At 53.0% G+C, this 27,248-nt stretch overlaps 1 protein-coding gene across 2 annotated transcripts; it reads right to left on the minus strand.

Annotated features, from left to right (window-relative positions):
• Positions 1 to 2,463: 2,463 nt before the first annotated feature.
• Positions 2,464 to 27,108, minus strand: XYLT2 (xylosyltransferase 2). Of its 2 annotated transcripts, none has more exons than XM_084646786.1 (11): positions 26,906 to 27,108; positions 15,021 to 15,492; positions 14,275 to 14,450; positions 11,921 to 12,123; positions 11,157 to 11,237; positions 10,575 to 10,791; positions 8,948 to 9,124; positions 7,955 to 8,217; positions 7,662 to 7,857; positions 6,312 to 6,645; positions 2,464 to 5,116 (listed from the first exon to the last, which is right to left on the minus strand). In XM_084646786.1, the coding sequence occupies exons 1-11, from the start codon at positions 27,038 to 27,040 to the stop codon at positions 4,794 to 4,796; spliced, it is 2,577 nt and encodes an 858-aa protein (XP_084502912.1). In that variant the 5' UTR covers positions 27,041 to 27,108; the 3' UTR covers positions 2,464 to 4,793. The 2 variants fall into 2 exon arrangements, with proteins under 2 accessions (XP_084502912.1, XP_084502911.1); XM_084646785.1 differs by having other exon boundaries at positions 15,021 to 15,495.
• Positions 27,109 to 27,248: the final 140 nt, after the last annotated feature.

Consider the following 27,248-nt stretch of genomic DNA (forward strand, 5'->3'; position numbering starts at 1 on the left):
AATTGCAGGACTAAAAAAAAAAAAGCCATCAGCTACTACAAGTTGTCACCACTGTAAACTTACCCCATTCATTGTACCTAAGAACCAGATTCTTTCCAAATGTCTGCAAAAGAGTTTGAGCTTCCCTCTTGCTCCTAGAAAGGAGTCCCTCTCTGTTAGGATTCAGACACCTTGGGAGGAGATGCTGGGGAAACATCAGAGCGATTGACCAGCACCTTTCACAACAACTAAATACCCTTATTATTTTCCTTGAGCTCATAGCAGTCTTGATGTTTGTAAGATGCTCCTGGGAAAGACGAAAGAAGGGGAAGTAACAATGTTCTATTCCATATTCTCAGTAAGTATTATTTCATATTTCTTTTGCAGTAGCACAGAGAGGCCCCAGCATGGAAAGGGGCTCCATTGCACCAGGTCCTTCAGAAACACGTAGAAAACCCAGATCCCCACACTGAAGCTCTTCCAGCCTAAAGCCAATAAGCAAAACCCAGAGTGGGAGAAAAAAAGACAATCAAAGAGATGCATTTGCAGTACAAAAATAAATTAAGTGCCAATGTTGCCATCTGCCCTTATCACTAGCTGGCCTGTTTCTTTAAGGTGTCATGACAGTGCTGCGTGTAGGACTTGAGAGATCAGTTCAGGGAGAGCCTTCCACACATAAGTGGCAGCATGGAAGAATGGTTTCAGAGTAGCAGCCGTGCTAGTCTGTATTCGCAAAAAGAAAAGGAGTATTTGGGGCACCTTAGAGACTAACCAATTTATTTGAGCATAAGCTTTCGTGAGCTACAGCTCACTTCATCGGATGCATTCAGTGGAAAAAAAAAAAACAAAAAAAAACCAACCAAAAACATGGAAGAAGTCTTCCAGTCCAGCACACACGGAACAGGAGTAGGCCTCAGGAGACCTGGGATCTATTCCTGGCTCGCCCCGACCTGCTGTGTGACCTTGGGCAAGTCACTTCACCTCCCTGTGCTTCTGCTTCTCCTCCCACCCTGTGTCTGCCTAGTTAGACTGCAAGATCTTCAGGACAGGGTCTGCTTGTACAAACCCACACTAAAGCACTTGGCACACTGGGGCTCTGATCTCAGTTAAGGCCACTTGGTGCTGCTGTAACACAAATAATAAAAATGAAGTCACAACACTAGCAGAGAAAATCCACCCCAGAGGATTTTAAAATCCACCGAAGAAACTTCCCCCACATCTTAGCCAGAGTGAACGTGGGCAGCACGTTTAAAGGATAGCACTCTTGAACTAGTTCCCATTCAAAACCAGGAAGGAACATAAGGATACGCTGGGGCAGAGTAGGCATGGCTGTAGCTATGCACAGAAGATCGAACAAATACGTGAGAACAACATAGAAGCAGCTTTTGTTTAATGCAGCTGATGTTATTTACCCATTGCATGGGAATGGTCTCTGTAGTGCTGTTACACAGTCTGTTTCCTGACTGCTTTGAAACCATGGAACATTTCCTCCATCAGCTCTCCTTAGACTCATTAAAAGATGGTTCTGACACGGTTCAGGCTGGCAGCTAGTTCTATGCACCCTCGGGTGTAGCAACCCCCAGGGTGGCTAAGAAAGGGGATATGGATGTATTAATAGGAGCCAGCGCTTCCCTTGGACAAGTTCTACCTGCTGACAAACATTCAGGAATCAAGCCTCACTCCACCCTTGCAAGTGAAATATTGTCAGGGGCATTATTGCCCTTCTACGCTCAGGGAAACCGAGTCACTAACGTGCGAAATGACCTGTACAAGGTCCCAAGGAGTCCATGTAGGGCACAGAATAGAATCCAACACTCCCAACATCCTGCCAGTGCTCCCTCAACTCTATGAATATAAGTTTTTATATAGTGCCTGTCACCACTGAATCTTATTAGGGATCAAATGGCAATGGGGAAACACTGCATGGTATAAAATCTCCACCTCTGCCCCCAGAGGCATTCTGAGCCAGCAATTCTCATCCCATGGCTTCCAAAGGGCCCAACCCCACATACAGTTTGCCTCTTGGGTTCAAATTAGGCCTCAAGCAATGGCCAATGCAGAAGCAACAGTTGCCCAGGGAAAAAAAAAACAATAAAAAAACCCAACAAAACACGGGGAGGCAAACAGCACTGGGTGGGTAGCAGGGAGAGCTACAGAACGAGGCTTCCTGAAAAGGGGGACTGACAGATGCTGAAACTCCCTAAATAACACTCAGTGAGTTTCCAGTCTTTGAGGAAGGCGTTAACAGAGGTTGCTGTCCAAAGCTGTTCCAGACTTTCATTTTCTTCCGTGGCCCCCTACAGCCCCAGTCAAGAGAGTGAGCAGATGTTCAAAAACGGGTAACGGATACAGAGGGAGCGAGTGTCAGTTCCTCAAGGGATTCCCCAGGACAGGCAAGATGGATGGGGCCAGCTGATCTGGCTCTGGATCGCATCTCCATAGGAACCCCGGCGGTATTTCCAGGAAGCGCGGGAAGAACTGACGCACAGTACAAGAGATACAGCTATATTTGTGGTGGTGTTGCATATTTAAGACAACTTTACATAATGCTTCTGACACAAAGCTTTCGGTGTTACCTCTTTGGAACATGGTCCAAGCCCTGCATAATTTCTCCCATTTATTTCCGAATACCAGGTTTACTTGTATAACACTTTCCAGGCCGAGTCCCTTTCCAGCCCCAGTGCTACTGCCCCACGTACCCAGCTAAAAGAGAGGGGATGGAGGCGGGGGGGGGGGGCAGAGATAGGCACAAGCATCGTCTCAGTCCTCCCTGGGATCATCTGCCAGAGGGGTATGGAGGTCTCTGACCACTGTGGGTCTTGAGAGGCCCATTTGGCCAGAGAAGGAACTTATCTTACAATATGTTCCCGTCAGCACCTTCACCCTACTTAAACTGGAGATGGGGAGATGATCAAGTTAAAACCAGAGATGAACTTAGATTAGCCTCTCTGATCCAGAAATGCCCCAGGTTTTGGAGAAATACCAGTGAGCCCTTGCTCTAGAATGGGTCACATTGACACCCCCCAGCAGAACGTTCCTGAACGCTGGGTAAGTTCGTATCTGGGTCAGAATTTTGAAACACAGGCTCATTCCCACTGAACAGCGTCCAGCTCCTTTGCAGGGGAAATACCCTGACTCAGTCGGTCCGTGCATTCCCTCTGCAGTACAATATGGCACACAGAGGCTCACCCCTAGGGCAGAGAATTCATCTTACTCTAGCTCCCGTCACCACCATTCAACTGGGCGAATTCAAGTGGGGGTCTGAGCTTTTGGGACCCACCTGCTGAGATCAGCCCAGAGTTAGGAAAAAAACGGGTTCAGGTTGTGACATTGCATATGCAAGGGGGCCTTGAAAGTGGTGTGAATGTTGTGAGGAGATGAGAGGAGGATCCTATGAGCCCCAGGCCTTGGAGGATGTTGTCACATAGGTAGCTTATAAGGCCCCCATCCCCATAGTGTCTGGACAGCTTCTGAAGTCTCTAGTCCCTATGGAAGAAGGGGAAATAGTACTCTGCTTTAGTCAGGCTCGAACGGGAGGGAGGGAGGGAGGGGGTTAGGCAAAGCTGGCCTAACCCAGGGCTTTTCGTGGTGGAAACCACGGCAGGTATGGGGAGAGGCTGTGGGTTTCTGCCAACTCAGGGGAAGGAAATTTACACCGAACCCAGCGAGTGGGCTAAATGGATACAGCACTGAACACCCGTCTGGGGCAGGGCAGACACTTTATGGGGGTGGGAGGCTTAATTCATCCACCCAAGCAGCCCCTGCTAGGCCTCTCTCTAAGCCAGTGGAGTCACTGGGGACCTCTCAGACTCCAGCCACTAGAGGAGTGACTTTGAGCCCAGGGGCTTCGCTTCCCCCTTCCCAAGCTCCAGCCATCGCACGAGTATCACCTGCAGGTGCGAACGTTTGGCACAGTTAGCAGCCCCGCTCCAGGGAGCCTTGGTACTCGGCTGCTACAGAGAACCCGACTGATGAAGTGCCCTGTGGCGAGCGAGAGGGGAACCGACTTCATCCAGGGACGGCAAGGTTTGATTCCCAGCAGCCACCACAAGGAAATAATCCCCCCCCAAGCCACCAAAAGAACAAAGTACATTACAGCGAAGGGGAGATGAGTCACAGATTCCCTAGCCAATGAGGGCCTTTGTCTCTATTGCACTTTGCTTCATATATATTTATCTATATATTTATAAAAATACAAACTAAGGGGATAGGGTGGAGGGGGATGAGATGCAGGCATCAAGCCAGCAGCAGCTCGTCTAAGAACACGGGCAGGACAGCCCCTGCCTCTGGTGCTCCCCACATACCCTTGTCCCCAGAGTCCTCTGCCAGCAATTGCTCAGGAATGTGGAAGATCAGCAGCAGGAGTCCTGATCCTGCAGAAATTCAGCCACAGACGGGGAGGGGCAGGGCAGGGGGCATGCCGAGGGTAACCCAGAGCTAGCAGATCAGCTGGGTTCCCCCCAAACACCCGAGTCACACCTGCACGGATTCAATAAATACGCCGCTCCTCCCATAGGCCAGCGCCCTCCATGTGCCCGGACGATGGGCGCTTCCGCATGCTCTCTCCGGCCACTCAGTGCCCATTCCTGGGAGAGGTGGGTGGGACTCCTGTTCCAGCACCTCCCCCCAAAATGAAACAGGAAAGTTTTTCCGCTGCCCGAAGGTTCCTCTCTTTCTTCCCCGAGTGAATAAGGTGCCATCTGACGGGATGACAGTCAAGAGAATCCCCCCTGGGGGCGTGTGCGCTTCCCTCCCCCACGTTTGCCGTGGGGGACGCTCCCTTGTTCCGTTTTATCTGCCCCAGGTTGCCCCTGCTACCTCAGTCGCCCGTCAGGTTTGATGGCCCCCAGTTCTGATTTGGGGTCTGGGGAAAGCGAACTCCAGGACGTTTTGCTGCACAAGTCCAAGGATGAGCAGCTGGAGGGGCTGCTCACGCAGAGATCCGCCACCGACCAGAAGCTGCCGATGCTGCTGTCTGTCCAGTCCTCCAGGGCCTTGCCCGTCAGCTGCGCGTTCTGCAGAGCCTCCTTCTCCACCTCATCCGAGCGCGGCAGGTTCAAAATCCCACCCAGCCCCTGGAAGCTTTGTTCCATATACTCATTGCGGGGGGGACCTCCATGTAACCAGTTGCTGTCATCTGGGCAAAAACACAGAGGGAGAGGTGATTGAGAGACAGGCAGACCCAGTCCCCAAACCTCCCACCATGCCCCTTGAACACAGTGGAGAGGTGCTCACCAGCCCGTTCCTTAACATGCCACACCCAATTGGAACAGAGACCACCCCTGCTGGACACACACAGATCGATCACAGGGGGATGCGAGAAATAGGGAAACAGGTTAGGCCAGGATGCTCAGAACAAGATGGAGCATGGCATGCTGGGACCTGTGGTCTCCATGGGCCAATGCTCCACATTAACAGTGAGAGGAAGCCACAGCTCACATGGCAGAATTCTCTGGCTCGCATTTGCAGTTGGCCATTGCATGATGCTTGTTGGTCATTTCCTCAACAACTGGCTGGGCCGTGGCTGCGTGGAGAGCTGGTCAGGACCGGGGGAGGTTTGCCCCCCCACCCCAAAACCCAAAATTTCCCAGGTAAGAACTTTTCACAGAAACGACATTTTCGGTTGGGATGGACAATTTCCCAGGCAGCCTTAGCTGCAGGTCTAAAGCTAGCTCACGCCAATGTGGATTCTCAGGGCCAAACCTGGCCTAAATGGATGCAGCTCTACTGATGTCAGGGGAGTCTCTCCCATTTGCAGCAGCCGAGAGTAGGGCTCGAGATTTCCCCAGTGACAGGTGGCGAAGGCTCTGTCACAAGGTCGTGGGCTCAGATCACATCTACAAGGCGAGGTACCGCGCGGCAAGCCAGGGTGTGAATCTACCGCGCGCCAGCTTGCTACGCAGTAACGTCCCAGGTGGGCAGTGCAGTGACAGGTCTGAAGAACCCCGCAGCACCCCAACCCGCCCTCCGGGGCTTTCACTGCACTGGAGCAGCATCCACATGGGACATTTGTGCACGGCAAGATGGCACACTGTAGAGTCACACCATGGCTTGCTGTGTAGACCAACCCCTAAGATCCTGACGCAGATCAGCCCACCAATGGCTGCTCGGTGGCCCGGTATGGAACAGGTTTGGTGGTTTTCAGTGGTGAAGGAAAAGCCACCAGGTACAACTGACCCCTCTTTGTTGCTGGTCTCAGCAGAGGACAAGGGTCCCACAGGCCACGGAGACTGAGCCTCCCTCCCTGCTGTAGACGGAGCCTGAGGAAGCCTGGGCTGGGTGGACTGACTAGGCGTAGGATGCGTCCAGCAGGAGGCAGCCCCTCCCCTTACCTTTCCCGATAGGCTGTTTGCGGTTGAAGGTCTGTGGCACCACCAGGAACTGGTTCTCTCCGAGGGGCTCCCAAAACTGGAGGAGGCGGATGGTCCAGACACCGGGGCGCAGGGGCCGGTTGAGAGGGGGCTTGTACTGTGTGAACTCCGCTTCCGCATCCACAGTGATGTCGTAGGACGTGGCGATGACGTAGGTGGGGTCGATCCAAACCACGGTGGCGGTGAGGTTGGGCCCCCGGGACCATCTCTGCATGGCCACTGGCTCATCGAAAGGCCCAATCAGGCCCCCGAAATTCCGGAAGATCCTCTCCTTGGGATCCCACTCTGTGCCCACCTGCAAGGGGAGAAAAGAAGAGTGAAGTCAGGATGGGGTGGCACCAGGCCACAGTCAGCCAGCGCATGAGGAAGCATCAGCCACCTCTGTTCTTACATCACACTCCAGAGAACGTGTTCCACCAGACTGGCAGGAGAAGGCAACACAGTCTCTCCCCCGCCGGCCTGGGCTGGGCCTCAGATGCCGGAAGGAGCTCAAACACTCAGAGAAAGCAGCCAAGCTCACAGCAGTTGTGGCTGCCAGCCCAGCCCCTCAGTAAATAGGGTGTGTTGCCTCAGACACCCCACCTCAGGGCATTTCCCTTGGTGGAGAGCATGACTGTGGGACGGCACTGCCAATGGGTTTCGGGTGCCACATCCCAGTCTCCTGTGCCCTCCCTTCTGCTCGGGTAGAGACCCCAATAGGAAACCCACACCTATCCCTGCACCGTGCTGTCCCATCCACACTCCCTGCCTGCCTTAGAGGAGCCAGAGACACACAATTTCATTAGACACTGCAACAAAGCTGCCAATCAGCAGCAAACTCACAAAGCTGGGCAGCAATAGCCCTAGCCCCTTCCCAAGGGGGCTTCAGAGCCCACTCCTGCCCAAGCAGCCGTTTCCCACTCCCTGGCTCAGTATTTCCACACTGGAGTCTTTCGCCTTCGTTCCCGTCCAGCGAGACGCTCCCAGATCAGAGACCGAACGGCTGGGCCAGAGCTTACGACTTTATAAAGAGGCCATCTCCAGCTGATCCCCTGCCCCACTTGTTGTTAACAGTTACACATTCCAAGGTCAGAAGGGTCCACTGTCATCATCTAGTCTGACCTCCAGTATAACACAGGCCAGGGAACGCCCCTGAACAATCCCTAGGGCAGAACTTTTAGAAAAAAAACACCCAATCTTGGTTTAAACATTAAGATAAATCCAAGGTAGGCGAAGTTTGTGCACGGGAGAATGGGGGAGCTGGAGGGTTTGGTGGCAATGGAAGGGAGAGGGATGACCAAGGCTGGAGATGGGAGTGCGTAGGTGTCCTACCTCCAGGTTCTGTAGCCGGTTAGTTTGTCCTCCATGACCTGCCAGCTTCAGAGCCCCTCGTGGCATCATCCACATCTCCAGAGACTCCACCTGCCCCATCCCAGAGTTCTGCACCTCCTGCATCACCAAGTAACCCTGGAAACGGTCGTCGTAGAAATACAGGTGCACGCTGGATGGGAAGCCATGGAGCTCAAATCTAGAGAGAAGGGACCATTGACACGCTCACAATCCCACAGTGCTGAAAGGCAGCCCTACTGCTCAGAGCCCAGATCCGGGATCTCAGGGTCTCCTACCTGCAGTTTCTCTCTGCCTTCTGCGTCTGGGATGAGGTCATTTTCTGCAGCCCTAGCCTGGAGAAGGATGTGTACACAGTCAGGATGAGATCACTGAGCCCGCTCAGCCTGTCCACACGATCATAGATGTTCTCCCAATAGGCCTTGAGGGCTGGCGTGTTGGGTGGGTAGTTACCGTAGAGGTGAGAGTCCAAGATCTCCAGAACTTCCTGATTCACCGTCGACTCAAACTTCCTGGCAAAGAATGTGGGTCTGGAGAGTTGCTGAAAAAAGACAGGTGTTCCCGACAGCATTGGCAATGGCTAGAGCGACAGAGAAATGGACTCGAGGCTGACAAACAGCAGGAAACGCAGCCAGTCTATTTCTACTGCGCAAGCCAAGAGAAAGCAAAGAGCCAACGGCGTAAATCATGAATTAGATTGATTAAAAAATTCTTCCCACCGTTATCAATGAAAACGCTGCTCTTAAGGCAGATCAGTTTGTTTTCCAGAAATATTTGCAATTTGACAGTATCTCCTGGAGAAGCCTGCTACTGACAGGCCTTATTTCCAATCACTTAGCCCTGCAACTTAGGAGTCCACAGATCAACTCCTCACAGAGCCCTAATAGGGCTCTGCCTGGGTACAAAATTCTGCCTGCATGGCTCAGATGGCTGGATCAGGACCTTCGATAGCACAGAGCCAGGATCTTAGTGCATGGTTAGCAGAGATTAACTGCATTTGGGAGGACTGCATGCATTTCTTCAGAAGATCTCTGACTTGCCCTGGTCAGCCTCACGTTTGCAAAAGAGACAGATCAGCACCACATTGAATAACATTTCTCCTAAGAACAATTAAGGTTTTAAAAGATATTTTTGCTTAACCAAAGCCTGTGGGGGAAGGAAAGATGAGCTGCTGTTTGGAGGAGAGTACGGGGTGGGGGGGAAGCAGGAAATCTAGGACTGGGAAGGGAACCGCTTGTAGGACTAAAGAAAGGGGAGGGTGTCATTTTCACCTGTAGCCGCAGGAAGTCCTGGGGTTTGAAGTCATTTGGGGAGCACCCACACCAGTCGACTATGTGTTTATATTGGCACTTACAGCCCAGCTTGCGGTTCCAGTTTGTCACCCGGAGGTTGTTGTCGACAAGAGTCTCACAGGCATGGCTGTTCTCCAGGATGGTGTGGAAAAAGGACTGCACAGACAGAGAAAAGGGCAAAACCCACCAGAGATGCAGCAAGCCCAGATGATGGAGATCACGGATAGTCCCATCCCCCCCTTCCCAAACACACACCTCCAGCCCACCCCTTTGTGCCTCATCCCAGCCGGAGGAGACTTCAGGCATCAGCTGTTTAAACAGACAGAACTCTGTGGGTTTAAATGGGACAAAAGCCCCTAATGTTTCCTGTCTGCAAACCCCTGGGATTCCCAGCTGTCCCCCTCCCATAACGGATCCAGGGGGCAGGCTGTTCCACACTCACTCCATACAGATTCCCAACACACTCCCCCGAAACAGACCATCATGCCCTCAAGTGGCTCGTATCCAGGGGTCTTTGCAACTGATGGAACGTGGATAGAGTTTAAAAAAGGGAGTGGAAAAAACAAAAGGCACTTTCTTATTCAGCACGTCTGCTTGCTGTGGGCCCGACTCCCCTGCCCCACACGCTGTGCAGCCATGGGTACCCGTGCAAAGCAGGAGGGAAGTGCTACCAAGGCAGAAGGGCAGCACTTCACACCTCATTTGTAAAGGTCTCGATGGCTCCACAGGTGCGGGACCTGGGGCATCAGACCCTGTACGGCGCGTCACGGATGCACACGAGCCTTGGCTCCCGTCCGCCCTGCGGAGCCAGCAAAGCTCCAGTCCAGTAAACCTCAAGGATTATCCCCAGCAACCTCTGTGCAGGAGCTCCCCTTGCAGGGCCTTTATTCCTGGGGCTGGTGGAACAGGGGCCCAGGCTGTGTGTGGGGTGTGGGCAGGCAGGGACACCAAAACACAAAGCAGCTGCGGCTCTGGGGGCAGCTCGTTGCTTCTGAGACATCGTTAGGAGGGAGAAACGTGGAACCTTCTGACGGCAGCTACGTGGTCATTGGTCTGGCCGGGGTGGCTCCGCATTCAAGCTTCTCTGCGAAAAGGCATCAAGATCCTCAGCACCGTGAGAGCCGCTGAGCGGGGGCTGGAAGCACCTAACACAGGTAACCGAGATGGGTCGGCTGTGGAGCCTGCCACCAGTAAGAGCCAGAGGGCTTGGGGCCTATTTCACTTCCGCCAGGGCCCAGCACGCCAGGGGTGAGCTTAGCAATGGGGGAATGCAGGGGATTTCCAGCTGTGCTTGGCAAGGTCTCCGCAACTTCCATGCCCACCACACACCCTGTTCCACGCCCCTCTTCCAGTCAGTCTCTCACACACACACAGCCTCGTCCACACTCAAAAGGATCTTCCAATGACAGGATGTGAATGGGAAACAGTTCAAGGGCTTTATCCTGCTGCCATCAAAGCCGCTGGGAGCTTCGACATCAATGAGAACAGAATCGGGCCCCAAGGCAGGATAACGTCCCCAAAAGGAGGAACACGATTCAAAACGGGAGAGAATCCTGTGAAGCCAGCTCCGAGCTCCCCGCCGCGGGGAACCTCCCCGCCCACCCACCTCGGCGGGCAGAAGTGTGTAGGTGTAGAACTGCCGCAGCTGGGACACCAGCTGGTCCTCCGTGTAGACCACGTACTCCACAAAACTCCGTGTCAGCGCGAACCAGTCCGAGCCACCGTCCACCACGATGCCCTCTGGGATCTGCCGCTCGCCCAGCCGCCACATGTGGGAGTCGCACTCGTGGAAGAGGCGGTCCAGGCCCTGCTTCTTAATGAACCTGCGTAGGGACAGGGCGGGGTCAACAGTGCGTGGTCTCTAGAGGAACACACATTCCCGACTGCCGAGAGGTCACCTCGCTATCAGGAGCGGGGGCATTTCCCAGTGTGCGGCGACAAGGCCAAGGGCAGATCCTCGGCTGGCGTGACTCAGGGGAGCTCCATTACAGCCAACGCCGATTTACATGGTGGCTGACCTGGCTCATTGTTTGTACTGCTGTTACAGGGACGGATGGAGGTAGGCCTTGTTCTTTCAGCTGCTTGGTATAATTGGCCCAGTGCCCACGTCTTCTCAGAGTTCACCCCCCTGCTGATCTCTATCCTGACCCCAGTGCCAAGCGCCACTCTGCCCCCACTCACGGGTTACCTGGCGTTGTCTCGGCCGTGAGACTTCAGGAAGTTCTTATCTCGGTATTTGGACAGGAACGTCACCAGCTCCTCGTTGGTCCTGCAGGGAGCAGTGATACGAACGAGAGCACGTTAGCGGCGCTGGAGTGGGAGCCGCAGCTGCCAGGGCTAAATGCTTACACGGAGAGGCTGCGATTTGCAAAGCCACCAGATGCTTCTCCCCCGTGCAACACTCACAGGGCAAGGGACAGAGGAGGATAAACCAGAGGAGGATAAACTGATTCACCCTAGAGACTCCCAGCAAAGGTATTGCCCTCAGGGATCGGTCCTGCTTTGAGCAGGGGGTTGGACTAGATGACCTCCTGAGGTCCCTTCCAACCTGGATATTCTATGATTCTATGATTCCCAGCCAGACACTCTGCTCTCCTGCAGAGATGGGATCAGGCCTGGGGCTGGAGCAAAGCTGCACTGCCCCATCCCCCAGCCGCACGCTGCCCACTGTTGCCAATGGGCCTCCCACACCCCACACGGCTTCTCATTCACCAGCTGACGGGGTCAGTGCAGACAGGGCTCCCCAAAACCCTTCTCGGACGCGTGGGTTCCATTTCCACCCCTCATCGCCCCTTAGCTCTCTCCTCTTTTCCCCCTCCCATGCGGCAGTGGGGATCTCCAGTGTCTACCCGGGGGGGGGGGGGAGGGAGAGGACCAGGCCGGGTGCAGAGATTCCTCCTGCTCCATGGCTCCCTTCCCCCGACCCCAGGAACCCTCCCTTCCCCGGCTGACCTGGTTGGGTAGTCAGTGGCGCTCAGGTTGATGAAGTAGTCCCAGGGCCAGTCCGTGATCTCCAGCAGGTCCTTCATGCTGCGCAGGTACATCTTCAGCAAGCTGGCGCCGCCCCAGATGGTGACCATGCGCCAGGGTGTGACCCGGATGTTGGGGTACTGCTGGGCCAGCTCCAGGGCCTCGCGGTGCAGGTAGTTGGAGCGCTGCAAGGGCGGAGGCTGCAGCTCAGGAACTGGGCTTTCCAGAGCACTGGAAACCAGCAACACTGGGACTCTGCACTGTACTGCCTAGTTACGTGGGGTCTGATTCGCTCAGGTGCTGGGGGGGGGAGGGGGTCTAAAGCTCCCGCTGACTTCCACCAGAGCTGCTCGGTGCTTCTGAGAATCTGAGCACGTCACCAAAGCCGGTATTACTGCCCCATTGTACGGATGGGGAAACTGAGGCACACAGAGACTAAGCGACTTGCCCGAGGTCTCACAGCGAACCAGCAGCAGAGGCAGGTATAGAACTCAGGAGTCCTGACTCCTGGTCTCCTGCTCTAACCATTAGACCAATTTTGCCTGCTTGGTACTTCAGTCTCTTATGGCTGGTATCATGGGCCTCCCAATCTGCCTTCATGTCAAGTCTCTGTGCTGGGCCACTGAGCCCTGCCTCCTACTCCCCTGGGCACGCTCTAATCAGCTGCGATGTTTGGGTTGGCTCCAAACCTCAGCCCCATGATCAGAAGCAGGACCAGGGCTTGGAGAAGTCTCACGGTGGAGCTTGGACTCAGGGCACAGACAACCGACTGGGAAGCTAGGACAGGTCTGACAGCCCGCTGGGGTCGCCCAGAAAGGAAGGTAGGGATGCTGCAATAACCCCCCTGCAGCACCAGGAGTTCTCACCTCCCATCTCAGTGCTAAGAGCTGAGCCGCTCAGCTCATTTGTGGTTTAGGAGGGATGACAGGGCGGGGTCGGTGTTTCACCTCCGGCCCAGTATTTTGCATGTTGATTGGACTTTGCCAGGGCTGGGGAGAAGAACCAGAATGAGAAAATGCTCATTTCCTCTCCAGGATGGGGGAGGGGGAGAGTCCCTCGGTGGGCTTCTTCTCCACGGAGGGAGGGCTCATTGGAGAGCAAAGGGCCGGGGGATTTGGGGAGGGAAGCCTGCCCCAGGCTAGCTCGGGAGAGTGGGGTGGAATGTCTCCTGTCGGAGTGGAAACCTCCAAGCTGACAGGACACCCGAGGGGAGTTTGGTGAGGACAGGCAGCCAGATCTCTGGGAGGAGAGCAGAGCATGGAGGGTCAGCTGTGAGAGAGGCAGGGAACAGATCACTGCCTTCCCAAGGCAGGTAGGAGGGACGGGGAAATGGATCCAGTCCCTCTGGCACCGATGGGGGGGAACACAGGGGGAGGAATGGATCCAGCCCCCACGCCACAGATGGGGGTGGGGAACATGGCGGGAGGAATGGATCCAGCCCCCTGGCATGGGCTGGGGGAGGGGAATGGATCCCAGGGTCCGGGGCAGACGTGATAGGGCAGATGAAAGAACATTTCCCACGAATTCATTTCCCAGGGGAGCTATCATAGGCCCATGGGGAGTTAGGAGCGGAGAAGGGGCCTGCACGGCACTCTCTCTGTTTAGACAGCCCCCGTCCCAGGTCACACGCTTCGTTCCAATCTTCATTTGCATGACACAAAGTTGTTCCTACCCTGCTGCTTTGCTGAGCTCGTTCCTCCAGCCAGCGAGGGGCCTGCAATGGCTCGGCCCACAAGAGTCTGCTTTACAGTGACCAGGAGCAAGAGAACATGGCCAGGCCTCCCTCTCCTTTAAGGTCCAGGGCACTGTGCCCCGCAGACGCGGCCAGCACGTTACCAACACAGGCCCCTCACCCCTTCCTTCCTGACTCAGCACAGAAGCCTTCTGTGCCCACCCCAGTGCCCTGTCCTCCCCAACCCTGCCTGCACCAATGTTCCCCTTTGCCCCGCCACCCATGTGCTACCCACACTCACCCCTGCCGTGGGCTCACCTGCGGATGTTTCTGCAGCATGCGTGCTCCTGGGGGCGCCTTGTGTGACCCCTGCTTATACAGCGGGGCTCTTTGTCCCCCTTTACTGGCTACACTATGTACAGAGGCTTAGCCAAGTCTGTTCTGCCCCCTAGCTAGCAGACCTGACCCTTAACTCCAGCAGTAGAGGCTGATGCTTTCAGAGCCCAAGGTCCAGGGTTCAGTCCCTGCAGCCCATCCAAGCAAGGGCGTCGTTACAATTGCGTCCTGCCAACTTCAGGCACGTCCTCCATCGCCAGCACAGCTGCTGCACCCGAGCGCCTCCACCCACCCCCTCCAGCAGCGAACTCCCCTCCCCGTCTCCTACCTGGTCGACGTGGATGTAGAAGAAGTGCTGTTTGTGGTACACAGCCTTGATGAGCCGCTTCAGCTGGCGGACGGCCCTCCCGTGAACGACCAGCATGTACGCGACCCGCACCGGCTTGCTCGCAGAGGCCTGCTGTGTCTTGCTCTCGTCCCACTGGATCACGGGGCTGACTTTCCCTGCGGGGACAGAGAGCAGCTGCTCACTGAGCCAGCAGCTGGGCTCAGCTCACCCTCTCGCTGCGGGAGAGAGGAAGGGAAGTGGCCATCGCTCAAGACCCCTCTGCCAGCTGTTCTCTTATTGCAGACTACAGAGTTCCCTTACTGCCCAGCCCCGGTGTTAGCGTCTTCCCAACCTAGGGCTGCAAATTCAGATTGCCACAGTCCCCAGGGCCTGATCTGCCAGAAGAGCAGGCTGCAATCACCCCCTATCTCCACTACCGGAGGTGGGCTGTGAGGACTCTGAGGGCCATCATCCAATGTGACCAGGATGCTGAGTAAGTACAACACGGCCTGCTGGGATGTGTAATCTCCATGGGACAATCTTCTCCATTAACAATGGGGGTGGATGGGCACAAGGCAGAAACACGGTGGGCTGCATTTGTGATTTTCCTTTGTAGTGAGTGAACCCACCCAGACAAAGTAGCCTCGCTTAGGAGGGAGATTCCTTAGGCGAACAGGCTGGCATTGGATTACCTACCACCTTTGGGGGCTCTGCTGATGCTCACTGGCAATCTCGGAGAGACTCACCTGACAGCTGGCAGTGCCGGGGCACAGAGTGGGGCATCAGATTCCCTGCCTGGTGCAGGCACACCACATTGGCTATCTCCTGCTGGCACTGCTTGGTGCTGGCTCTTGCTAGCGCCGAGAGGGCATCTTTGCCAGTGATCTCACACTTGGGGGCGAAGCTGTTCCCGGTGGGCTGGGGAGCCCCCTCCACGCTGCCTATGTCGCCGTGCTGGAAGACGGCCAGCTGGGCATCCCCATGCAGCTCTGTCCGGTTCCTCCTGCCGGAGTCGTCCTGAGCGGCGGGGAGCCTTCGCCCAGGTTTGTGTTTTGTGGTGACGGCTCTCACCACCTTGGCCACCAGCACTCCAGGGCCTTCCGGGCGGCCCTTCCACCGCCCATGCTTCCGGCTCGCGCTCCCCCGGCGACCGGCTGAGCTGTCTGAATCTTTGGAGCCTTCACTGTTTTCGGGCAGCCTGGCCTTTTTCTGCCGTTCCTTCTCCAAGTTTGATCGGACACAAAACAGAGGGAAAAACGTTAACTTGGGCATCACCATATCTCTTGCAACAGCCTCCTTACTGTTAGCAGCAGCTCACCCTGTTACAGAGCCTTCCACCCCAGCATATGCTGCAGACATGCGCTTATCTCACCCCCCTGCAAGGGGGGTGAATACTGAGCAGCCCCACTGATACACAGGGAAACTGAGGCACCGCTTCTGACTTCTGCCATGAGCCCCACACAGCTGAGGGATGTTTGTGTTGGGAGTGGGGGTGGGGGAAGACAATCTTGACCTTGAGATAAAGCTCTAGTACAGCCAAGTCCAAAGAGGATAAGTGACTGGCCTGAGGTCACAAAGCAAGTCAGTGGCAGAACGGGGAACAGAACTCCGGAGCCCCAACACCCACTCTCCTGTTCTCGTTATTATAATTATGAGGTGCCATGGGAACACGAAGGTATGTTTATGCTGAGTCTACTCAGACTCAGGTTTGAGCCTGAACCCCCCTACCGTCCACATACAAATCAGTTTGACTCAGCTCAGCAAGTCCTCAGGACCTGGTCCTAGGACCCATCCAGGGAGTGGCGCTGAGACCTGGGTCCAAGCCCTGTCATTTTGCAGCGTGGACACAGCTCCAACTGCACGCCCGAGTCAGAAGGTCTGTGTAGTGCAGCGTGGATGCAAGGCTAGCAAGGCTGTGAAGCCCGGGGTCCCGCAACTGGAAGCCCAGGTGTACAACGCTGTGTGGATGCTCAAGCGTGGGCTTGGAAGCACCAACTTAACAAGGGCAGGTCCCATAGAAGTGGCTTTACAGTGCTGTGTAGACATACCCCTAGAGGGCCCCATTGTGCAAGGCGCTGTACACACTCTCAGGGCAGGCCCTCACGACAAACATGCATTGCCACTGCAGCACTTCTGGCGAAGACGCTCCGAGCTGACGGGAGAGTGCTCCCCTGTCGGCTTAGTAACTCCAACTCTGTGAGAGGCGGCAGCGGTGTCGCCCGGGAGACGCTCTCCTGCCAACACAGCGCTGCCTAGACGGGCGGTTAAGGTCGGTACGACTATGTCTCTCAGGGGTGTGGATTTTTCACACCCCTGAGCAATGCAGTTATACCGAAGTAAGCGTGTAGTGTAGACCTGCCCCCAGTGAGAGGCAGTCCCTGCCCTCAAGAGCTTACAATCCAGCTAGCCAAAGGAAGTATCATCATCATCCCCATTGTACAGACGGGGAATGGAGGCTCAGCCAGATCACACAGGGAGTCTGTGGCAGAAGCGGGAACACAACCCAGATCTCTCAGGTCCCAGTCGAGTGCAAAACCACAGGCCTACCCTTCCCCTCTGAGCACTCACTACCACAGCTTTGCACATAAATAGCAATTGCATTTTCCATGTGCTGAACAGACATTAAACATCCCTCACAATCCCGTCAGAAGGGAGACGGGACCAGGGAAGGCAGGCATCCAGGAACTGCTGTGGTGGACACACTATAAAATACACTGTGGTCTCAGAGCAGGCGTGCAGAACTCTGAGCCAGCAGGATTGGATTTTGTTCCTAACAAACACTGCCACGACTTCCGGGGGGGGGGGGGGGGGGGCCTCAGGCAAGTCAACTCTTACGGTGCCTCAGTTTCCTCATCTCTTACATGAAATTAGATGAAGGTTTCTAACCATCAGAAGAGAAGTTCTGGAACAGCCTGCCCAAAGGAGTAGCAGGGGCAAAAAGCCTACCTTGTTTCAAGACTGAGATTGATACCTTTATGGAGGGGATGGTGTCACAAGCCTGCCTACAATGGCATATGGCTCATCCGTGACTGCTAGCTCCAGCAGCCGGAGATTGGACACTAGATGGGGAGGGCTCTGAGCTACTATAGAGAAAATTCTTTCCCAGGTGTCCGAATGGTAGCTTTGACCTACATGCTCAGGGTCTAGCTGATCACCATAGAAATCTTCCCCCAGGTCAGACTGGCGAAAACCCCTCAGGGCCTCTGCCATTCTCTGCAGCATGGGGCATGGTCACTTGCTGGTTTGAACTGGAGTAAATGGTGGATTCTCTGTAACTTGAAGTCTTTAAATCATGATTTGGGGACTTTAGTAACTCTTCCAGAGGTTAGGAGTCTGTTACAGGAGTGGATGGGTGAGGTTCTTTGGCTTGTGATGTGCAGGTCACACTAGATGATCATGATGGTCCCTTCTGACCTTAAAGTCTGAGTCTACATGCAGATAATACTAACGTGCAGTGTGTCCTTGGAGATCTCCAGGTACAAAGCCCTGGCAAAGGGTTATTATTTTACCAATGGGCTAGTGGGCCAATTACTTGGTCTCTGTGTCTAAGGTCACACAGTTTGTCCATGCTGGATTAGAACCCACGTGCTTTAACCGCACTTCCTGTCTTTAGGAGCGCTGGCTCACCGAAGCTAGCTTGTAAGCTGGGATCTCCAGCTGCTTTGAAAATCCCCAGAGCAAACTTTCCCAAGGAGCCAAGCTGATGAGTAAAGGGCGATGTTAATTACACAGAGTTATTGCTGCCATGCTGGCTGATTAGCAGACATGATTTAGCCTTGGGGAGAGAAGGCAATCGCTTCTGGAGGCAGTGAAGTTTGATGGTAAGAACAGGTGATAAGACATGAGGGCTGGGCAGCCTCTCTGCTTTGCAATATTAGCCACTATCAGAGACCGGCCACCAGAGAAGACAGTCCACTGGGCTGATCCAGCAGGGCCATTCCCAGGTGAATGCTAAAGCAGCTGCCTACTGCACGAGCTGTTAGGTCTCGATAGGCTGTACCACATTTGAAGGCCGGGGGCCAGGTGTGGGGCAAGGTAAAGGGATGTCAGTGCAGGATGCAGACAGGGGAAACACGTCTGTTAGTAATACTTCCTGTGCCACGGAAATGATGGATTGCCGGTGTAACAGCAAGAGAGAGAGCGGGTGAATCAGTGGGTCCACCATCGAGCTCTGCTGTGCTAGGGGAGTCACAACTGGAGCGACTGGACACACTTTCCTTGGTTACCATAGGCCAGTGAGCTTTGCTGAAGCCTTTTGGCTGGAACACGCGAAGTCTGCGGTGCCTGGACAATGCCTCAACTCCACCCACAACAGCAGCTGCCTTGGCATTTGGCAAGTATTGATTACACCTCAGAGTAAGGTCACGAGCTCAGGTCTGGCTGATAAGGGCACGGACAGGCAGCCTGAAGCGCTGCAGCTGTCCCAGTTCCGCCAGTCCCGGTGTGACCCCACAAGACTTTGCTTTGTATCTGAAAGTTACCCCAACGCTGCATCTCCCATCCAGAGCTAGGTGCAACAGGACAGATGCTTCAGGAGACCCAGAATGCAGTGGGGCAGCTACAGACACAGGGCATGTTGTGTGCTGATGTGTGGGAAGAGCATTGCCGAGCTGATGCATTGGTTCATCACCAGGTTGAGAGATCAAACAAATTACTTCATGCAAGCAGCGTCCTTCAACAGCTTCCTTACTTGGCATAGTCTGCTGAGAAGGGCCAAATGGGGGGCACAAAGATGGGGGCTTGGAAACCCAAGCAGCTTCCAAGACCTGGCTATGCAAACGTCAGTTCCTAAATCAGCTGAAGTAAAGCCCTGAGGTCTCACTCGTATCAACAAACCACTTTATTCAGAGAGCTGGTTAGTGAAACGAGACTGTTCCCCAGCCACGCAGGGATCACACGGCTAGTAAAAGATCAGAGGTGCTGACCAACTGGTCAGTTCTAACATGCATCTGTCGGCAATGCTCTTTCAGCAAGACGAGCGCGAGGAAGGTTTAAAACTTCCCCATCTCCCACTCCAAGCATGCATCACTGAGAGCCCAGAACAGGCAGAGATAACAGTTCATTAGTCACCAAGCAAGATCATCTGTTCAGAGAGTTAAAAGTCTGTTTTCTCTGTACAAGTGTCACAGGAGCAGAGAGTCCGGGAGGAGACTGACAAGCAAAGAGCAAAGGTGTTCCACATTCTAGAGCTGGCGCTCTGCTTCCAGGAGGCCAGAGAAAGCATTGACACCCAGCAAGCAGAGAAGGAGATGCACCTGGAACTGGCTGGGATGAGGGTAAGGCAGAGGAATGCGTGCAGGGCAGATTTCAGAACTTCTTGCCCAGACTGGCTTGAATTTTCCTTTCCCCCTTCAAGGCATCAAGGCATCAGGAGCAAAATCATTCTGTTTACTCTGAGATTTGAGCTCCCAGCAGCATCCATGGAACCATCTCTGTTCCCAGCCATGCTCCCTTCAGTCTCCCACACCCGGGCCCTGAATATCACCTTCCGACTGATTATGCCCTTCAGGATGGAGCTGTTTTTCATACCATGCACACTGGAGCTCCAGTGACACAGCTGGGAGGGGAGATGTTGCTGAGACATCTGTCCACTGCTCCCCCCATTTCTTCCTCTCTTCCTCCTGTGCTTTCAGCACAGACCTCATGAAATGCCACCAAATAGTTACAGTTGGATTCATCCCTGCCAGAAGGAGCCTGTGGTCTGGCCCACAGCTGACAGAGCGTGCCCAGCTCTCCTTCTCAATAGCAGAAATAAGAAGAAATGCCCCTGTCCTTCCTCGAGGGGCCAGTTAATGAGCCCAACAGTCCCTAATTACTGCACCATACTGAAGTGATCCTTCCACCCCAGCCAGGAAGTGAAAAGGAGATTACTCCAGTCATGTCACTCAACTGTATTTAAAACTTCTGCAGAACTTTTGGCACAGTTCCCAGAATGAGCTCCTTGTCTATGCCCCCCCCCCCTCCAAAATTCCTGTACCCTGCCAGGAGGTCATTTCCCTAGGATCCCCCCCCCCACCTTCTGGGTCTAGACTTCTTTCTCATCAAACATACATGCTGTGAGGCTGGAGTGTGAAGGAGCAGAGCGCTTGGTGCTGTAGTAGATCACGACCAGCGAGACTGGTACGACGAAAGGCTGACAAAGGGACAGTCTCTCAGGCTCGTTTCTAGCACATCCCTTGCCAAGCTATCTACACAACACCTACAAAATCCAGAGTGGCCTGGAAACTGCCCACAAGGAACTCCCCTCCTCCAGAGCGACAGAAAGATACTGCAGTGGCGAAATGACTAAGGAAATCAAGATCTTGTTTCAACTTGGTATTTCAAAGGATTGATTTTTCCTTGTCTCATTCCCTTCTGATCATCCTCTGTTCCTGGGGGAACAGGAAAAGGGATAATCACTCTGCTCCCCTTTGTCTGTCTAGCCTATTTGCATTGTGAGATCTTTGGGGCTGGGATTCTCTCTTACTGTGTGTACGTTCAGCACCTGGCACAACAGGGCCCTGATTTCAGTTGAAGCCTCTAGACACTACTGGAATATAATAAGACAATTACAGCTCTTCAGTCTGCACAAGTCCTGATATCAGTAGCACAACTGACTTCTGCCCCTCCTGCTTCTGGGCCTGCCTGCTTTGAAATACGTACCCCCACGAGGCAAGCTAATACTGGATGAGGATTGGAGATCCATCACAAAAGACATTTACTAGCCTAGGCACACCTGCTCTGATAACTCCCCAGATTCCAGAACCTGCACAAGACCCATGTTCCTCATCTGTTCCACAGCTTGGGGGTTCTGGAGGCTGAACAATTTGCATATGGTCAGAGCAGGGGAGCAATTCAATTCTGCTCCGCGTTTCTTCAGGTCATTCACAAATATGTCATGAGAACTGCTGACGCAGAAATATTCCTAGAAAGGGTCTTTTGCATTCTGAGATTTAGAGGAAAACAGTCAGCTTAGAAAACCATTTGTAAACACATTTCCTCCCCTGGATTACGAACATCATTATGGTTTAAAGAAATGTTCGATTTCAAATTTAAATTTACTTTTTACCATTGATGCCAACTGTTCATTTTTATTTTATTTGGTGCATTCCCTTCAGTTTGGGCAATGAAAACAGGACTGGTCCATTTTTAAGCCTCCTGTGACGTTGCATTTGGGTTGCAGCCACTACAGGGAAAGAATTAAATACAAAGGCGGGAGGGGAGGGTTTTTTTTTTCCACTACAGAACTAAAATCCTATGCTGACATTTTTCAAAGCTACCAAGGACATTTGAGAACCCAATTCCCATTAATGTATGCGACTCTGAACCCCTCAATCTTATGCCTAAAATGGGCTCCGCTGTATCTCTTTAAAAGCAAGCTCTTCGGAGAAGATCTGTGCGATTGTTATAAGTGCACTGACAGAGAAGGACATTTTAGATGGAGCTTTTTCCTGATCTCACTGTGCTGGGTGTGAGACAAACACCTTGTTTAGTCAAAGCCTAGATCCATTTGGATTGAGGATTATCAAGCCAAGAGGGAAGATTAAATAAATGAATCAGACATAATGGACCTTTCCCAAATCACATTTCCTCCTCCGCATTTACAAGGATATTCTGTGGCTTACCCAAGCCTTCCACACATTCAGGCCTGAACTCTCCTAAAGGGGCCACCCTGCCGTCGACCTGTATGCACATAGTCCCCAGTTAACTTTAGGGGAAACGTGTATGTGCATCCAAGGGCAGACTGTGACTTTAAGAGCAATACTTCAGCTGCATCTGCATTGCAATTTGGAGGAATCCCAAGTAAATATAATAATCCAGAGAGCTGCGTGATGCCCATAGAAGGATACATACTTGAGTGGGTTAGATACTCAGTGGGTTGGGAATGTGACAAGGAGCTGCCCAGGGAATGGGAACAGAGTACAAGGCTTTTCATCTCTAAACCTCTCATTTGCGTGGAGCCCAGGCTGTTCAGTGGCCCATGTGAAAGGAGGTGGTCTTGGCCCAGTTCCTAGCAGACAGATACCCACATCGTGACAGTCATCTCTGCAATCCCATGTGGCTAGGCCCTGCTTCAAAGCCAAGGACTGCACATGCTATGGAGGCTGAGCTAACTTTTCAGTTTACAAAAAAAAAAAAAAAAAGAAGGAGTACTTGTGGCACCTTAGAGACTAACAAATTTATTAGAGCATAAGTTTTCGTGGGCTACAGCCCACTTCATCGGATGCATAGAATGGAACATATAGTAAGAAGATGTATATATATCACACACACACACACACACACACAAGGTGGAAGTTGCCATACAAACTGTAAGAGGCTAATTAATTAAGATGAGCTATTACCAGCAGGAGAAAAAAAAAAAACTTTTGGAGCGATAATCAAGATGGTCCATTTAGACAGTTCACAAGAAGGTGTGAGGATACTTAACATGGGGAAATAGATTCAATATCTGGAATGACCCAATGCATCGGATGAAGTGAGCTGTAGCTCACAAAAGCTTACGCTCCAATAAATTGGTTAGTCTCTAAGGTGCCACAAGTCCTCCTTTTCTTTTTGGGGATACAGACTGAAACAGCTGCTACTCTGAAACCTGTCATTTTTCAGTTTACAGTTGTTCCTACCCAGGGTTGAGGAATGCAGGCCAGGTGGCCTGGAGGAAGCTGTCACTGCTGTTCTCAGCACTGTACAGTACCTGCTGTGTGCACAGAGCCCCTCAGTGCCCACAGCTGTCAACCCAGCACCTTCCGTGAGCACTGCAATTTCAGGGTGCGCAACAATGACAAAACCTTACTCTGGGTCTGATTGGAAAAGTGAGGAAGACAGTAACTGCAGCTGCCATCTAGCCAGAGGGGTAACAAAGCTCTGGGAAGGGGTCTGCTGGCTCCCTGGGTGATGTGGGGCCTTCATACTAAGGGGCTGTGCCTTATTTGTTGCTTTTGGACATAGATAGGAACTGAACACTGAGTGCTTATGCTATAGCTCTTGGCTGACAGTGCATCCCTGGGATCAGCAACAAGAGCCGCAGCCCTCTTGTTCTCCCCAGCAGAAAACAGCAAACAGCCACAGCGTTGGCTCATTTGGGTAAGTCACTTTGAGATTAGGGCTATTTCCCTCCCTGGGCAAACTCTTTATGGGAATGTCTTGGCCGGGCTGCTCTCCTTCCCTTTTCCCTACACAGCCACTCACACCTGCACCCCTGTCAGCGAGCTGTAAAGATGGCCGTACTGGACCCCTGAACAGACAGATTCAGTAAAAGCCAGCGACCTTGTTTGCATATTGAGTCTCCGGCTGAGACCTCCCCCATGTCCTGTATTTAGAGTTATCTGTGTGACACCTTCTCTGAAAAACAGAGCAAAAAGAGCTGGGAAGGAAGGAGAGAGGAAACAGACATCAAGGGAAGCTTCCTGCCAGAAAAACCACAGCTATAAGCAGCTGCTTTGAGAGCAGCTAGATGGCACAGTGGGTAAACTCAGACTCATGGGGGGTGGGGGGAACACTGCTTCACATTCGGGCTTTGGCTGCAAACAGTCTGATTCTTGCTGCGGCAATAAACAGCTTCCGATGCTCCAGGGCATTTTAAGGACCAAAGCAAACGACCACTGGCAGATGTCGACAGGGCCAGCAATACTGGGACAGAACATTCATTAGGGACTGGGAGAATGAAAAGGTTTTAGTTGATTAAGCAACTAGAAGAACCCATACTCTCCAAGCCCTTCAGGTCTGAAAAACTGGCTGGTAATCTTAGGAGTACAGGATCTCCTGGAAGATTTCTGTTGCTTTCAGCTTTGCCAGAAATACCCTGGTATTCTCAAAAAGAAAAGGAGTACTTGTGGCACCTTAGAGACTAGCCAATTTATTTGAGCATAAGCTTTCGTGAGCTACAGCTCACTTCATCGGATGTTACTCTGAAACCTGGTATTCTGGCTCCTCCAGTCCCAGCCACGGTCAGGAAGTGCAGAGGCGTGTGGAAATGAAAAGCTTTTTTTAAGAAAAGTTAACTGAACTACCCTGGAACCTGCTAACAGGTTCAGGTTTTGAGCAAAGGCTTAGGACGGCTTTTGCTTCCCCTGAACTAGATCACCTGTCCCCTAATGTCCATCACACCAGACCAATGAGCCAACCACACCTCACATCTCCAGACAAGACGACCCTGGGCATCAGCAAAACCTGCCAATTTCCCAGTCTGATTTTGGGAAGGGATGTTCAGGAATCAGGTAAATTCTGACCCAGTATAAAAGCCAAGAGAAGAGGCTTCTGGAAGGAATGGAGACTAAACATTTCTTTCCAGAGAAAGGCACAAGACAGACCGACACAGGATATTATTAACACTAGGGAGTTCTCAGAGTGCTTTACAAGCATTAGCTAGTTAAGAAAAGACCAAAAGGCAGAGCCAAATCTGCAGCTCAAGAATCCCCAATTCTGTCCCAATCTCTCCCGCTCCCCACCTCGCAAAGCTCCCAATGTCTTAGTAGCATGGGAGATTTTTCTTTCACTAACTTTTATTCCATAGCTTCAATTAAGTCTTTCTGGGCCATAAGGCTCCAGAAGCCACTTGGTTTTCTGGCACATGGAGATAATAATGACTGGTAGGTGCAGCTCATGAAGGGGTCTCACTTCCTGTCCACCCACCCATCAAATCAACCAGCATCACTCACAACAGGGCACACACAGCTGCAAGTTAGACTGCTGGAAGTGTGACAACTGTAGACCATGCTTACCTTCCAAAAATACTTGGATCCATGTATCTCTCACGTACCATTGCAGACCCTACAACCATTTCTGCATCTTTGCCCAGTGCCCAAGGACAGCTGACCACGTCTTTGCTAGTCCCATGAAAAACTGTGGACTCCTAGAAAACTTCCCCTCCACTTCCACCCCACCAAGCACCAGAAAAGGCACAAAATCCATTCCCTAAAGAAAAGGTGGAATCCTAGTGCCCCCAGATATCACAACTTTCTAATTTCTGCTATCCCCAGAATGCCGCTATGCTGTAATACAACCGCAGCATACACCCATGATCCCCAGCTCATGCCCTTCGTCCTTGGGGCACTATACAGTTCTTCAGCCTGCCCTCCCTCAAATCTCCCCCATCCCAGATTTTACCACTAAATCATAGTATATTGGTCCTCCCCACAGTGAATTTAGTACTTGTAAAAGGTGTCGGATTGACAGGCCTGGACAGACAACCTCTAATCAGCTGTAGAACAGGAACACAACAACAGACAGCAAGTGCAAGCACTTTCTCAGGTTGACCCAGATATGCTTCAGCCTTAGATCTAAACGGTGAAGAGGCTGGTTAAGTCTCTGTGGCCCATACAGTTCTAGGCCTCCCAAATGAGACGGCCAGCAAGGGGCTCAGTTATCAGGCAGACACTTGGCTGTGAGAAACTACTCTGAGACCATAAACTCAATCACAGGTGTCTGACACAAATGGGATTTAGTCACAACTGACCTGATCTGGGTTTGACCAGATACAACACACTATCCATACTCTTGTAATAAATAGACCCATCTGAACGAGTGACCCAGAGGTCAAAACCTTCATGTGAAGGATGAGACAGTCTGGTCAGAGAACTGGCTTCTATTCTCCACCAGCTTAGTACGTGACCTTGGGCAAACCACTTCACCTGTCCTTGCCTCAGTGTCCCCAGATGTAAAAAGGGGATGAGGGAAGTTCACTTGGATTCATAAAGCACTTTGAACATCTCAGATGAAAGGCAACGTATAACTGCAAGGTATTAGGATACCATCATGATACATACTAATATTCCTCCCCATATCAGCCTCGCAGAACAAGATTCATGGTGAACTCCCCACTTGCTTGGAAAATGTAAGATTCCAACTAATGGTATATTAACAGCCCTGCTCTTACATCAAAGCCCTGATTTCTGACAGTCTCACAACATCTGATCCTCTATATCATAATATATAGTAATATTTCTCTGGATCAGACCTTCTGAGTCTTAACTTACTGTAATGTCCTCCAGTAATTGCACCCTAACACACCCCTTACGCCAGACTCTCAGTTCTACCTACCCAAAGCCAGGTCCCACCCACTTATCCTAAATCACTAGAGCACCCCTGCCCCATATCACTCCCTCAGATCCTAATACACAGCAGCACCCCATCTAGCCCCAAAGACCTAATGCACGACAGCAAGTTTCCATATTAGCCACCCCAGATCCTAATGCAGGGTGAACCCCCCACATCAGCGCTCCCAGACCCTGAGGCACTGTGCTGCAAAGTAGCAGGATACACGGGGGAACTAGACATTTCCAGCTCAGACACCCCCAGGCTCTAATGCACTGTAACGTCCAACCCACCAAGACCCCGGCGCTGTAACACCCAACCTCCCGCAGCCTGATGCAATCACCCCATGCCAGCTAGCCCTAGATCCTAATGTACTGCAGCCCCCCCACCCAGACCCTGGAGCGCTCTCTTCCCCCTAGCAGATGCCCCAGATCCCAAAGCACCATCTCCCCCACATCAGCCACCCCAGTGCCTAATGTCGCACCCCACCCCTCGCCCAGACCCACAGCAACACTCCCCCCCACCCCGCCCCGAACGCACCCCTCCCACCCCATATCTGCCCTGCCCCCGCTCCCCCAGGCTTCGCCCCCTTCCCCTGCCCTCCCGCCCCTTCCCTCACCTCGCCGTGGTCGTCCTCCTCCAGGCTGCTGAAGCTCCACACCACCAGGCCCTGGATGAGCAGGATGGCCAGCGCGGTGGCGATCGCCAGCTTGTAGCGGCGGGCCAGCTTCTGCAGCCGGGCGCTCGCCACCATCTTCCTTCCAAGCGGCGGGGCACGGACGGGAGCGCGCCGGCCGGCCAGCCAGCAGCCAGCCAGCCCTGCAGACGGCGGGCGCGAGCACGCACAGCGGCGGCGGGCGCGAGCACGCTGGGGGAATTGGGGAGAGGGAGAGGGATGCATGTGATTCCTCCCCCCTCCACCCAAGGCCTTAAAGGGGCTGGCGAGTCGTGCCCGGGATCAG

The sequence above is a fragment of the Lepidochelys olivacea genome, assembly GCF_965140295.1.
Source record: "Lepidochelys olivacea isolate rLepOli2 genome assembly, chromosome: 14".
Taxonomy (NCBI): domain Eukaryota; kingdom Metazoa; phylum Chordata; order Testudines; family Cheloniidae; genus Lepidochelys; species Lepidochelys olivacea.

Coding starts and splice junctions, on each gene's coding strand:
- XYLT2 (XM_084646785.1), bottom strand. CDS start 27,040: ATGGTGGCGAGCGCCCGGCTGCAGAAGCTGGCCCGCCGCTACAAGCTG. Junction 11,238..11,920: donor GCCACTGACTACCCAACCAG/GTCAGCCGGGGA, acceptor TGCTCCCTGCAG/GACCAACGAGGAGCTGGTGA. Junction 5,117..6,311: donor CAAACAGCCTATCGGGAAAG/GTAAGGGGAGGG, acceptor GTTTTTGCCCAG/ATGACAGCAACTGGTTACAT.